General features: G+C 37.9%; 1 protein-coding gene across 1 annotated transcript; it reads right to left on the bottom strand.

Annotated features, from left to right (window-relative positions):
• Window positions 1–443: 443 nt before the first annotated feature.
• On the bottom strand, window positions 444–1,736 carry LOC103960042 (zinc finger protein STOP1 homolog). The gene has a single exon (XM_048571189.1). It carries the CDS (start codon window positions 1,670–1,672, stop codon window positions 626–628), a length of 1,047 nt encoding a protein of 348 aa, XP_048427146.1. The 5' UTR covers window positions 1,673–1,736; the 3' UTR covers window positions 444–625.
• Window positions 1,737–14,388: the final 12,652 nt, after the last annotated feature.

Raw genomic sequence — 14,388 nt, 5'->3', positions numbered from 1 at the left:
GGAATGAAAGAATTACTTCATATAGTTTCCACTGTAGTCTTAGGCTTTAGTGAGTCATGCACTTCCTTTTTACCACTAGACCGTAGTACTAAATGACAATCTGCTCTTGAACTTAAGAATGTGGGCGTTGCATGCTCGATCTAGTAAGTTATCTTGGACAATTATTTTGATGAACTGTCATTAAACTAAAATGAATTTGTCATAGAAAAAACCCCATTTGATAAAGGACCCAAGCCTTTTGACCAAAAAAGGCAAAAAGGACGCAAGCCTAAAAAAAACAACAAATCTAAAGTATGGACCAACTGAACTGTTCAGCTGCTAGTGTCAAATGGTTCATTTTGATTTTGTAGATATTTTTCCCAACTTCTAAAGCAACTTATTTATTTCAGCCGTCAAATACAAATTAGACATATCTTTTGACACCACATACAAATTAGCCTTGCAAACATAAGCAAGAAATGGGCATTTCTTCAAATTATTAGAAATTCAAGCCAACAGAGAAACGTGAAATCTCTCATCGGAAAAATTATTACATCCATATACACATAACTCAATAATCTAAAGCATTAAAACAACAAATCAATTAAACCAAAAGCTGTAATTTACGTTATCATCGCTATCACTCTTACAAATCAGTCAACATATCCTTCCAAAAATAGTCATCAATCGACCCAAACCCATCAAGCAACTCATCAGAAAACTCAATATCCTCGTATATATTCGGAATTCCCTTCGCCGACGTCGTCATGTCCTCCTCCTCCTCCTCCTCCTCCTCATCCTGCTCCATTGCTGTCACAACCTTACTCCCACCACTACTCTTCTCGTCCTCTACCGCCGGCATGTGCCCTTCGAACAGCGCCATGTGCCCGAACAGCTTGCTCTTCCTCGAGAAGTTCGTGCCGCACGTGCACCGCCACCTAGCCTCGCCGCAGTGCTTCAAGTGGCTCTTCAAATCCGCCACCACCGAGAAGCTCCTCTTGTTGCACCGGTTGCACGAGTACATTTTTGGGCAGTGGCTTCTCTTGAAATGATTCTTCACGCAAATCACCGACTTCAACGGCCGGAACTTCCCGTGCGCCTTGTTCCGGTTGCACCCGACGTACGGGCACGAGAACCGGGAATTCCTGCTCAACTCGGCCGGGGTCTTATCCGGTTTGGTCAACGCCTCGGGGGTCTTGAACCGGTTCCCATGGGCCCGCATGTGCATTCTCAAATTCGCATCTCGCTTGAAACCCTTCCCGCAAATCTCGCAATAATGGATGTGCTCCGCCAGCAGCTCCATCGCGTCCACCTCCACAATCTCGCCGCCGTCTGCGTCATCCTTTCCGCAATCGTTCACTTCCATCTCTTTCTTGACCTCGGAAGCCTCGATTTTAGCGGAGTGTGTTCGGGTCGGGCCCGATGAGGGTATCGGGTTCTGAGAGAAAGCCAACAGAGCGGCACCGTTTGAGATGATTTCGTGGATGGCGGAAGCGATGCCGGCGGAGACCATGTCCATCTGGTCCTTGCTGATTAGAGCGTTGGCGTGGATTGATTCGGTGAGGAAGCTTTGCAGCGAATCCATTCTTGTTCGGACCATCGAGAGATTGCGGAGCGGGGCTGCTGGACCCTCATTCGTAGGCTGGACGAGGTTCTCCGGCGGAGTAAGAAACGGTTGACCTGGAAACGACATCGTGCGCACAAAATCTCAAGACTCCCACGGAGTTCTTTTGGTCAATACTTCATTATGAAAGGTTTGCGACACATATGAGAAGAAACCACCACAAAGATGGGGGCCACCGAACAAGTGGGCCAAAGGTAGGTAGTTCATCTGGAACCGTTGAATGAGGCGGGGATACGTGGGCCAAACGCAACAGTGGCCGGCGAATAATAGAAGAAATTTGCTAGTATGATCGGAACACGAGTGCTACATCAGATGTTTTTATATGATAAATTTTTTTATTTTTTAAGTTACTAACTTTTGCACACACATATCCTACTAATTATATAGTAACACGTACCACTCTATATTTCAATCACACTTAATAATCTCTCGAAGTGGGTTGATAGCAAGTAACAAAAACAGATACATCTTCTCCGCAATAGTTTTAGCCTTTAGGTCTTTTTTTTAACCAATAGTTTTAGGTCTTTTTATTATCCAATAGTTTTAGGTCTAATAGGAAATAATCCTGCAATTTAGTATTACAGTCTAATGATATTCTTTTATAACTATTGAATGAGGCGGAGATATGTGGGCCAAAGAGCAACAGTGGCCCTCGAATAATAGGTCGTGTGGACCCCAGAGTGGGTTGAGCGCAAGTTATAGAAATAGATACAATCTTGTTTAAATGTGCTTTTAAAATGACTGAAAACGTTTTTGGTATAAATATTTTTGTAAACAATCCTTAGTAAAAATGTTAGTAAATCCTCAAAAAAACACTTAAAGTGCTTCCTAGAAGAAACATATATCTGGTACTTCTGGTAGAAAACACTTAAAATGCTTTTAGAACCCAAAAATAAATTTTTTTTTTTAAAACGCTTTCAGTCATAATATATCAAAATGAAGATACGAAAGTGTAGAACAAGATTATACCAATTTGGAAGCTCAATGGTTGCAAGAGATGGTCAGAAAGTAGCCTAAAAAGTGATCGGTTGGCGGAAAAACTGAAAAACTAGCCGGAAATTGGGTAAATTTTAAACATTAAAAACTTCTTCAATAATCAATGAAATCAAGTGATTCAATAACGAAAATCACACTTCTCAAAGAGACGAAGAGAATGGTACTTTTCTAGATGGTTAAATCATTGTGGTTTGGCCGGAAAACAGCTCGAAAGTGGCTGTCTTGGTGATCAAGTTAGCTACTTTCAAGCCGTTTTTCGACCAAACCACAACGAGTTTGCCTTCAATAAAGGTACCATTCTCTTCGACTCGTCAATAAGTATGATTTTTATTTTTGAATCACTCAATTTCGTCATTTCTGAATCACTCGATTTCGTTGAGTATTGAAGAAGCTATGAACATTTAAAGTTTACTTAGTTTCCGGAGAGTTTCCCAGTTTTCCCGAGGACCAGTCACCTTTCAGGCTATTTTCCAGCCATCTCCGGCTACCATTGGGCTTCCAAATAGGTATAATCTTGTTCTACACTTTTCTATCTTCATTTTGATATACTATGGATCGAATTTGGTTAAGAAACGATTGAGTTACGAAGTTTTGAAAATTGACCAAACTTCCAGCCAAGAGCTTTGAGACACTTAACAAAGTTTTTAACGGAATGACCAAAATAATGGATGGTGAACAATCTCAAGGACCAAAGTGATATGTTATGCAAATCTCAGGGACCATTTTGGTTAAAAAGCCATTAAAAAATTATCTGATAGAATGTTGATTAATTATGTGCTCTCATAACTTTGACTTAAACCATATTGGTCAATTTAGCTTAAATAGTAAAGCAGCCAAGGTGTATTTTATGTCTAGAATGTGAGATAATAAGGTTTTGCTTAACTAACACATGATAGTCGTGTGCTCAAGTCCACAAGTCTATATTTGATTTTCGTCGTCAAACATGATAGTCGTGTGCTCATGTAAGCGTGTGTCCCCTACAATATAAGCTCCATTTTTTCAAAAAATTCTAGGATGCTCCATAATACAAGATATTATGAACTTAAATTCTAGGATACTCCATAATACAAGATATTATGAACTTTTTAATCGTTAGATGTTTATTGGTGAACTATAGTTTGCATTCTCAAATTTGAATGCGGTTGTAATCTCATATAAAATCTTTAAAAAAAATTACAATCTCCTATACAAAATTGTGTTTTGATTACAACGATATACATCCGTTAGTCAATCCTTTCAATTGACGGTTGGGTGAAGATATGACAAATGTAATTCCATATGTTTGCTGACGTAGATGCCATATTTGCGCCATACGAAGAAAAACAAATTAAATCTTAAAAAATGTGAAAAAAACAGAAAATTCAATTACAAATACAATTATTAGAAGAACAAAATATGGCAGTTAAGGATTGGATTCATGAGGTTTCATTATCATCATTCATCATCTTGCTCTTGTACAGACAGGTTTCATCATCCTCATCTTCTCGCAAATGAATATATGAATTAAGGATTGGCTTAGGGTTCGATCCAAAAGAGAAAAGGAAGCCAACCCCTCGAGCACTTACCAGATTCCCAGTTTACTCCAATTCGAAATATCAAAGTCCATCGACAACTCCAAAGTCGAGGCATCAACCACGATTCGAAAGTCACTCCTCTCCTCCTATATTTTAAATCAGCTGGTTTAAAATCAATGGACACAATTTGTCAAAGGGTGCCATGAGTTTTATATAAACTCAAGCACACTCCACTCTGTGTTTTTCCGTATCATATCTAAGTTGTGCCTTGAGAGTACAAAACATTCAAAGTTCACTAGAGTCCGAAGATTGCAATGCTTTGAGCTCGGATTATAGATTGTTCAATCTTGAGAGACGGACGCCTAGCTACTGAACTACAAGCACAAGAGTATGGGTGAAGTTCTATCTTTAGGGCATTACATTTATGCAAGCCTCAATCTCCAAGTTTGTCAGTATTTCTTACTTTCTCTAGTTGTTTTTCAATCAATCTTGCACACAATTGATATTGTTATTTTCTTTATGCCACTAGAATCCTTTTATTATTCTCATATTTTCTGTTATTGCTCCAACATGCAGAAAATGGAAAAACTAATAGAAACTGAAACGGATGTATGATATTGCAACGAAATTGTAATTTTGTGTATGAAAGTGCAATTTTTAAAGATGATTTGTGGGTTTGCAATTGCACCTAAACTTGAGAGTGCAAAAGTTTATTAACCTATATTTATTTATGTGCTTTTGACTAAAGAACTAATGGTTAAAAGTTGAAATTATCAAATACTTCACAGTACCATAAAAAAATTTCATATTTTAATTCCTACCTACCACACAAGTAACAAAACTTTTCTTCATGCGAACCAAATCGTTTATGGTTGATTTCACACACTTTCCTAGTGACATGTTTTAACATTATAATTTACTGGTCATTAAGATTCGACTTTTGAATCTCTTTCAATATTGAGACAAAAACTGCATAATCAAAGAAGTAGTTGGCGCGGAAAAAGCATATACATTGATCTTTAATAGTAAAAAACCATATTATTATTATAGAGACAATGCACTAATCTTGTGATTGTTTCAATTAGTGGTTAAATGTCTGCATCATGTTCATGGTCTACTAATTTTGGATGCTAATTTTCCAAGTAACACTTATTTAAAACATTGATTTTATAGTTATTTTAAAGATTCAAAGAAATCAACAATAAAAACCGCGCACTACGTGGACATCTTTTATTTTTCACAATTTTTAATTCGTTATTTTCATTTCAACATTTGAAGTATAAAGGGATATTTTAAGCGAATTTGAACCATATTATTGCTAGTTCATTGTGAGATTTAGCCTATTTCCTCACCCTCTAAGTGTAGATATTATCGTTTGTTCAAAAGGAAAAAAAAAAAAAAAAGCATAGATGGGTATTTTGGTATATACATATATAGATAATCCTGTAATACCATCATGAACCATTTCCAAAGAACCGAACAAAACATAACTATAGGCCTTTAGTTGGGCCTCATGGTCCAGTCCAACCATTGACTTAGCCTCCTACTTAGTGGGCTTTAATTCCCCATTTTCTAGCAGTCTATTCTACTGTGGGGATTTAATCTTCCACTGTTCATCCCATTGACCCAATTTTAACAGGCGTGAGCTTTTTATTTAGGTTTTTCTATTAGTACTTTATGTTGTGGTTTATTTTAATCTAATAGGGCAGAGAGAGAGCACATGGCAGAGAGAGAGAGAGAGAGAGTAAGGAGAGGGATATGTGTTTGTAGGGTTGTGCAAAGGATGTGTTATTTCCACTACGCAATGCCTTTATTTATAGTAATAAGGGAGGGAAGAATCCTTCTCCTCCAAGGAATACATGTCCTAATCGAAAGAATAACTAGTATCAAATCTAATCTAGGATTTATAAAATCACACTTAAATACAATGTTTATAACACTCCCCCTTGAGTGTGTAAATACTCAAGTAGATTTAGCATCATGTAGAGTTGAGGAAGTCGACTCATCGACACTGATTATGGGAACACGCTAGTCTCAAAGTAAAGTAGGAACTTGTATAAGGAACTAAGTCTCACAAAAAAAACCAATGGCTATGGTAAAGCCCAAGTAGGAACAAAACCCATAGTTTAATGGGAACCTCGCCAACCTTATTAGGGGGTAAAAACCCAAAGGGAAAAATGCTCCTATTCATAAGGAAAAAGAGAACTTAAGATCAAGCAAGTATATTTCAGGATACTCCTTCTAAGTTTGACATAATTCCAAAGAGAACTAACAATGTTACAGCTCAGAAAGTTTACGCATACCTATTCCTTGAACAAGCTTTTGAAATGTTGCCTTCGGTAGTGAGTTGGTGAAAAGGTCAGCCAGATTGTCTTGTGAACGGATTTGCGTAACTTCAATCTTCTGATGTTCTTGCTGTTGATGTGAGAAAAAGAACTTCGGCGCAATGTGTCTGATGTTGTCTCCTTTGATGTAACCTTTCTTGAGTTGTTCGATGCCTGCTTCGTTATCTTTATAGATTGTCGTCGGAATGTCAATGACGGGGTAAAGATCACATGAGCTTCGAATATGGCCCACAACTATTCTCAGGCAGAAGAATTCCCAAGTAGCTTCATCTAAGGCAATAATTTCAGTATGGTTAGATGAAGTGGTAACTAAGGTCTATTTAGTTGACCTCCAAGATATTGCGGTGCCTTCAATGATAAGACATAACCTGTTTGAGAGCACGCCTTGTTCGGATCAGATCAGTATCATGTGTCGGCATAACCAAAAGGCAAGAATCGACTCGAGATAAAGGGGTGTGGCATCACTTGAGGATCCGTAGGGATAGAATAAGCCCAGATCCATAGTACCTTTAAGGTAACGGAAGATGCCGTTAACACCAGTCCAGTGTGTACATTGAGCTAAGTACAATAAAGCACCTATCGCACTTAGATAAGGAACTTCGGCTTCCAAAATCTTGTCATCATCCTCCTTTGGTCGGAAGGGATCTCATTTTGCATCTAGCAATCGAACGACCATAGGAGTACTCGAAGGCTTCATTTAGTCATCGTTAAAGCAGTGCAACACCTTCTGGGTGTAGTTCGATTGATGTACTAAGTTTCCATTCGAACGGTGCTCTATCTCGAGACCGAGACAGTATCAAGTATTTCCTAGATCTTTTATCTCAAATTCAGACTTCAGGTGCATGGTAGTTCTCGTGAGCTTTTCAGGAATTCCGATTAGATTCATATCATCGACATAAACTGCAATAACCGCAAACATGAATGTAACTTCTAATGAACATGCAAAGGCATAGTTCATTGTTCACATATCATTGACTAGTCAAATACTCACTCAAATGGTTATGCCATATTTTTTTGAATTGCTTTAAACCGTAGAATGAAAGCCTCAGCTGAATTGAGAGCGTGTTCCGAGGTTTGAAAATATTTGATCCAGTCAATCTAAGTCATTAGGGGACTTTCATATAAATTTTGGTATCAAGATCTCCATAGAGATACGTAGTTACTACGTTCATTAGCTATATACTCAGTTTTTCGAAAACTACCAAACTGATAAGGTAGCGAAAAGTAATCACATTCATAACAGGTGAATAAGCTTTGTCATAGTCAATACCGGGGCGTTGGAAGAAGCCTTGTGCAATAAGATGAGCTTCGTAATGCACAAGTTCGTTCTTTTCATTACGTTTCCTAATGAAAATGTACTTGTAGCCAATGGGCTTCACATGTGGAAGAGTATGAGCTATATGTCTAAACACCTTACTTTTCGCAAGCGAATCGATTTCGACTTGGATTGTTTGTTTCTAGCTTGACCAATTGGTTTTACATCGACATTCATCCATGAAATAAGATCTAATGTCATCGCTCAACATGATCTTAGTAGCTACTGCATATGCTAATGCATCATTAATAATCATATCATTTCTACACCAAACATCATCCAAACTAGCATAATGGACTAAAATCTCATGATTCTTGAAAGGTATATTCAACTCTTCAAGGATGCTTCCATAATCTAGAATTTCCTCATGAATTAGATAGAATGAGTAAGCGACAGTCGAATTCACAGTAGGCTCAACAGCTTGTGTCGTGGGTTTCTTCTTTCGCAGGTATGAATCCTTTGAACTAAGAGGTCTACCATGCTTTTGTGTACGGGTAGAGGATTGGCTAACCAATAATGTACATGGATTGGCCAAATTGGCGTCCCAGGCCTTCAGGAGGGAAGTTCATCGTACATCCATCTTTACAGGCACATTTGTAGCTATAATATGTGATCTTGTCACTCGAGCTAGATCTGTGAAAACATCTGGCATGCTCTGAGCTATGCTTTGAAGATTTAATATGCACTACACTTCTGGAAAGGTGATGTTCTTATCTCCCCCTAACAATGGGAAGATTGTCTTTGGAAGTGACAATCCATGAAACGAGCGGTAAAAAGATTGCTTGTCAAAGGTTCTAAGTAAAGAATGATTAAAGGAGAATTATATCTGACATAAATTCCCATCCTTCGCCAAGGCCCCACTTTTGTATGTAAGGGTGGCAAAGTCAGCACATAGACCGCACGCCCAAAAACGTGCAGATGCGATATGTCTAGTTCGTATATGGTAACCAACTGAAGGACGCTATATGGTTGGGTCACAACATGCCTCAAGTGGACCAACATGGCTACGGTCATTGCATGGCCCCAAACATCGATTGGGAGCTTGGTACGTATGACCAACGATCAAGTAATCATTTATAAGCGCTTAATGAATGCCTCTGCCAGGCTGTTCTGGGTGTGAACATTGGGTATTGGATGTTCAATTTTAACCCCAACCGACATGCTATAGTCATCAAAAGTTTTAGATGTGAATTCTCCAGCATTATCCAATCGAATAAATTTGATTAGATAATCAAGATGGTGAACCCTGAACTTGATAACCTGAGCCAACAGTTTGGAGAATGCAGCATTCTTTTTGGACAACAAGCACACATGTGAGCAACGTGTGGAAATGTCAACCAAAACCATAAAATATCTAAATGGTCTGCGTGGAGGGTGAATCGGTCCACAAATGCCCCCCCTTAAATCCTTTGTAGAAAAATAGGAGGAATCTTGTCATAAGAAGGCTTAATAATAAGCTTTCCCATAGGACAGGTTTGACCTGCGATTTCTTGAATTGAACCTAAACTTCAGGTTAGGGGATGCTCATGTGAAGATTTAAGGATACGGTGCATCGTTATTCGTCCAGGGTGTCCCAAACGATCATGCCAAAGTGTAATTTCATGCGTAGTCCTTGAGGTAGGGCCAGCCACGTAGTGGCTCTCTATAGGGCGTATGGTTGTAGTATACATACCACTCAAGGTATACTCCATCTTCTCTATAATACACTTCTGGCCATATTCGTAAGAAGTGATGCACATAAATTCAACTCAACTTTCTACATAGGTTTTACGATGGTAATTATTATCTTTAATGTCCTTGAAACTCAACAACGTTCTTCTGGAACATGGAGAATAAAGTGCCTCATCAATGGTCAAGATTGTACAATTCGACAACATTATACGTGCCTTACTATATCATTCGATCAGGTTGGATGGGCCTAAGAGGGTTGTCAGAATTGCATTCTTAGGTACAAAGTTAGTGAAAAAGATGTGTTCATGCAAAATCGTGTGCATGATTGCACTATCTGCCAAAAATAAAAATTTATTTTGAATCTGTTACATGCATAAAAGTTCTAAACACAAATATCCATTCAAAACAATATAAGTATTCAAGGAGGGTAATTAAAAAAACTTAATATCCAAAAAACAAATCACCAACAAATAATCCAAACATGAAGGAAAAGTTGTTCAAACTTAAACAAAAAAAAAAAACAAAGGGCATTCGGCCTTTAGGTGGAATTTGGCCCCAAGTGTTCTAAAAGTCAACTGAAAATAGTTCATGCCTAAGATTCTAATCTTCCATAAGGGTAATAGTCTTTTGAAAGTCAGAAACCTCCATTTTGGTACTCTTCAGTTCATTCACTTGCATAAAGTTTAATTCAAACTTCTTACGACAAGAAAGATATTCAGCTACAAACTTTGAGGGAGCACGGCAAATCATGGACCAATGGTCCTTTGAACCACAATGGTAGCACATGGCCACTTCCATCGTGTCAGGTGCTTTGCCTTTATTATTGAAGTTTGGGACCTTGGGAGCGAGGTTAGTGCGCTTCTGGACTCGGTTTCCTCCCTTAGATGAGCCTTAGCTCTTTTGACCTTGACAAGGTGATTTCTGGATGCCTTTACCATGCCTATGTTGGCGTTTTGCAAGTCAGTTTGTGCTATAATGTCCTTTAGGCACCATAGTCGCCCAGTAGGTCGAGCTTGATGATTTTTCATCAATAGCTAATTATGTTTTTTAGTGAGAAGTAAAATAAAGATCAAATTCGAAAGCTTAGTAAACTTTTGAGCCTTATATTGTTGTTGTAGGACAATATTGGTAGCAAAGAAGGTCAAATAGATATTCTCCAGGAGATCCTCCTCTGTCAAGTTTTCGTTATAGAACTTGAGAAGTGATCGGATTCGACAAACTTAACAATTATATTTATTCATAAACTTAAAGTCTTGGAAGCGTAGATGCTGCCAGTTATCTCTTGCTTCAGGCAAGAATATATCCTTTTGGTGATCGAAATGATTAGCCAAAGTGACCTAAAGTGCTAGTGGATCTTCCTCAGCAAGGTACTTGGTTTGCAATGCATCATAAATGTGTCTTCAGATGAAGATCATGGCAGTGGCTTTCTCAGCTTCGCCAACCGGGTTGTTCGTTTCTTCTTTAATAGTGGGACGTATGTTCTTTGCGGTGAGGTGGAGGTTCACATCTTGGACCCACTTGAGGTAGTTTCTTCCAAAGACTTCTAAAGTGGTAAAGTCGAGTTTGTTCAAATTTGACATGTCCTTATCAAAAAATAAATGGACAAGAATGTGGTTAGTGTAATGGACAAAATATCAATCCATTCACATAGGAGTAGAACATTCAGGTTCTAATAGACATGTATTGGTTTAAAGTTCCATGAAAAGACTTCGGGTTTTTCATGGGTGATGTTTTTAAGGAAAACTTCAGGCTTTAACAAGGCATGTTTCTAGAAACTTCAGGTTTTGAAAGAATTATGAACTTCAGGTTCATATGTTCCTACAGACAAACACAAATATATATACAGAAATATACAACAAGAAAATATGAAAATAGATCTTTAGGTCTAAAAATTAAAATTGAATTAACTATTTGGACTTCGGGCCAAAATTAAAGTGTGGGTGAAAAATTGCAAAACCCCTAAGGTCTAGAAAATGTAGGCAATTAAACTCAGGGCCTAAAAATATAGACCATAGCCCACATGTGGGCTGAGTGAACTGGTGACGTAAGGTTCAGTCCCAAAACTAGGCTAGGGTAGGCATGGGCCTAGCTGCAGCCAGGCCTAGCATCATAGTGCAAGCCTAATGAAAAAAGCCCAAAAATGTCTCTGATCTGGTGATACGCAGACACGGATGCACCAGCGTGTGAGTTGGGATTTGGTGCAACACGGACATAGATACACTAGCGTGTGTGCTGGGATCTGGTGCAACATGGGCATGAGGGACACCATCGCCTTTAGGTTGGTATCACGTTTGGGCTGAGCCCACTGTGTGGGCCATAGCAGGTGAGCCCAAAAAGAGAAAAAAAAAATTCTTAGGCTGATAGGAACCAAGGCCCAACTGGGCTAGGTGATAAGAGCATATTTAGGCGACTTAGCTAGCTTATTCTTGTGCATTTGTGTTATTATTTCTTAGTTAATGTAGTATTTCAACTCATTTTCGTGTGTTTGTAGGTCCAAAGGGTTAAAGTACCAAGAAAGTGCATTTTGGTGCACTTAGGAGCAATTTTGGGCACTAAATGGATATCACATGTATGGGCCAACATGGATGGACGAATTTGGAGTTCAAAAGGCTAGAAATCTGATAAGAAGATGAAGAAATTAAACTCAAGACAAAGTGGATAAGGAATTAGCTCAAAAGAGGAAACATTATCCAAAACATTATCCAACCTTATCCAACATTATCTGAAACCTTATCTTATGTTATCCTATCCTAACCTTATCATGCCTTAATCCTAGCTGCAAGGGGACCTAGATAAATATTTCTAGAACCTATTTCTAGAAGCATGTGATAGAAGCATATTTAGGCGACTTACTTAGCTTGTTTTCGTGCATCTATGTTGTTAATTCATAGTTGTTTTAGTAGTTTAAGCCATTTTCGTGTGTTTTTAGGTTCATATGGCTAAGGAAGCAAAAAGATGCATTTTGGAGCATTTTGGAGCAAAATTGGGCTTGGAATGGATAGCATATGATTGGAGCCAAAGTGTTGGACGAATTTGAAGGCCTTGTATTCATTTTGGACATAAAACAAAGGGCCTAGCCCATTCTCTCTTAAACCAACCCCAAGGCCATGCATTTCCTTCCAATTCCAAAGCCCACAATCACTTCAAAAGCCATGCAAAGAACCATCAATTCCATAAAAAACAATCCATCAATTCACATGCAAAACCACCATTAACACACATGCACCCAAACAAAGCCAACCTAGCTAACCCTACATGCATTCTTTATGCAACTCTTCATCATTCCACCATTCATTCTTTATTCCACAAACAAGTCACATGCATTTCCACCTTCCTACTTCATCATTTCACCACATTCTCCCTCTTTAACTCATTTCATTATTCATTCACTTTGCATTCATTCAATTCCACCCCACATGCACCCTTTATTCTTCATCATTGCAACCATGGCACATTTACACCAACAAAACAACTCCCATGCCATGGCCTACTCATATTCCCATTTCCTTTCCAACATCTCACATGCATTTCCACCTTCCTACTTCATCATTTCACCACATTTTCCCTTTTATTTCCACATGCAATTCTTCATCATTGTAGCCACAAACACCTTAAACAAATAGCCATATACATCTCCACTCCTCCTATAAATACCCTTGCATTCATTCATTCAAAAATCATCTCATCTCATTCACAACACAACACACCACAAACACTTCCCTAGCCGTGAGTTTCTCTCCCTTAGAATCCAAAAACCATCTTCCATTTCCACCACTCCTCATCCATTTCCATAATTTCCCAACACTTCCATCCCCCCAACCAACTATCCCTAGACCTTATGCTACAATAAAGAGGAAGATAAGAGGGCCTAAACGTTCATACAATTCAAGATTGAGTTGTTGGAATGTTTAGGCGTTTCTTTGATTTCAATGTTTAATTTCAATTCTCTTTGTTTTGTACGTATGAGGAAATAAACCCCCTTTAGCTAAGGGGTTATTCGAAACTATGTTTATGTTTGTGATATGATTTGATTACTTTTAATTACGTTTCATAAGTTGTGAATTCAATTTGTTTAACTGTTTGATTGATAACCTATTTATGTATGTTTATTAAGAATGAACGCTTAATTTTCATGCATGAATTTGACGCTAGAATATAAGTGAGTTTCACGTAATAGTTATGAACTTATATTCACAAGTAGTGGAGGTTGCTTATAAACAATCGTGTTAAACATATTCTTGGCATAAGTTTCATGCAATCATAGTAACGAATGCCTCGTCAACACTTATAGTTTTCATGATGCTTAATGATTCTTGCTTGTATCTCTATTATGCAATTCATGTAGGGAACTTGTGAGGAATGCTTTGGATTGTCGTATGCAATCATCCAATTCATTAACTTAAGGAAAACTTGACGGTTAATTTAAGCGGACCTAATTAACCCGGGGCGTTGAGAATTCATGGTTTATTGAAAAGCAATTAGACATCGTTTTGTATGCAAGTATAACATATGTGGAGATGAACCCCCTTAGCTAGCTTCCCATCCATTCATTTCCGTCAAATCCATATTTACAATTTGTTTTATTTCCAAGTTTCCATTTTTAGTTTAAATTCGTCCAAATCCAATCTCCCCCCTATTTCGTTGAAGTCTTATTCTTAATCTTTCTTATTTTTAGTTTTGCATTCTTTGAGCATTAAATAGTGTTTTATATTGTGTTTTTACGTTTTTAAGTTAAATCCAAGTATCCATTTTAGTTTAAAGTCGTCCAAATCCAATCCCCCTTTACTTAATTGTTCAATTTAGTTAGAAATCAATTTAGTTTGTGTTTTTAAAGCATTTTGAGTCTTTTGGTTTGTCTTAGTGTTTTAACGTTTAGTTTCACATTCTTTGAGTCTAGTTTAGTGTTTTATCTTGTTTTTACGTTTTTGAGTCAGTTTCCAAGAG

Source organism: the organism of the source record quoted next, unplaced genomic scaffold (genome assembly GCF_019419815.1).
Source record: "Pyrus x bretschneideri cultivar Hongxiangsu unplaced genomic scaffold, Pyrus_bretschneideri_v1 Contig104, whole genome shotgun sequence".
NCBI lineage: Eukaryota > Viridiplantae > Streptophyta > Magnoliopsida > Rosales > Rosaceae > Pyrus > Pyrus x bretschneideri.
Note: the sequence above shows the minus strand (reverse complement) of the source record. Positions and strands in the feature narration are given on the sequence as shown.

Excerpts from the sequence above, each read along its gene's own strand:
- LOC103960042 (XM_048571189.1), bottom strand. The coding sequence starts at position 1,672 with ATGTCGTTTCCAGGTCAACCGTTTCTTACTCCGCCGGAGAACCTCGTC.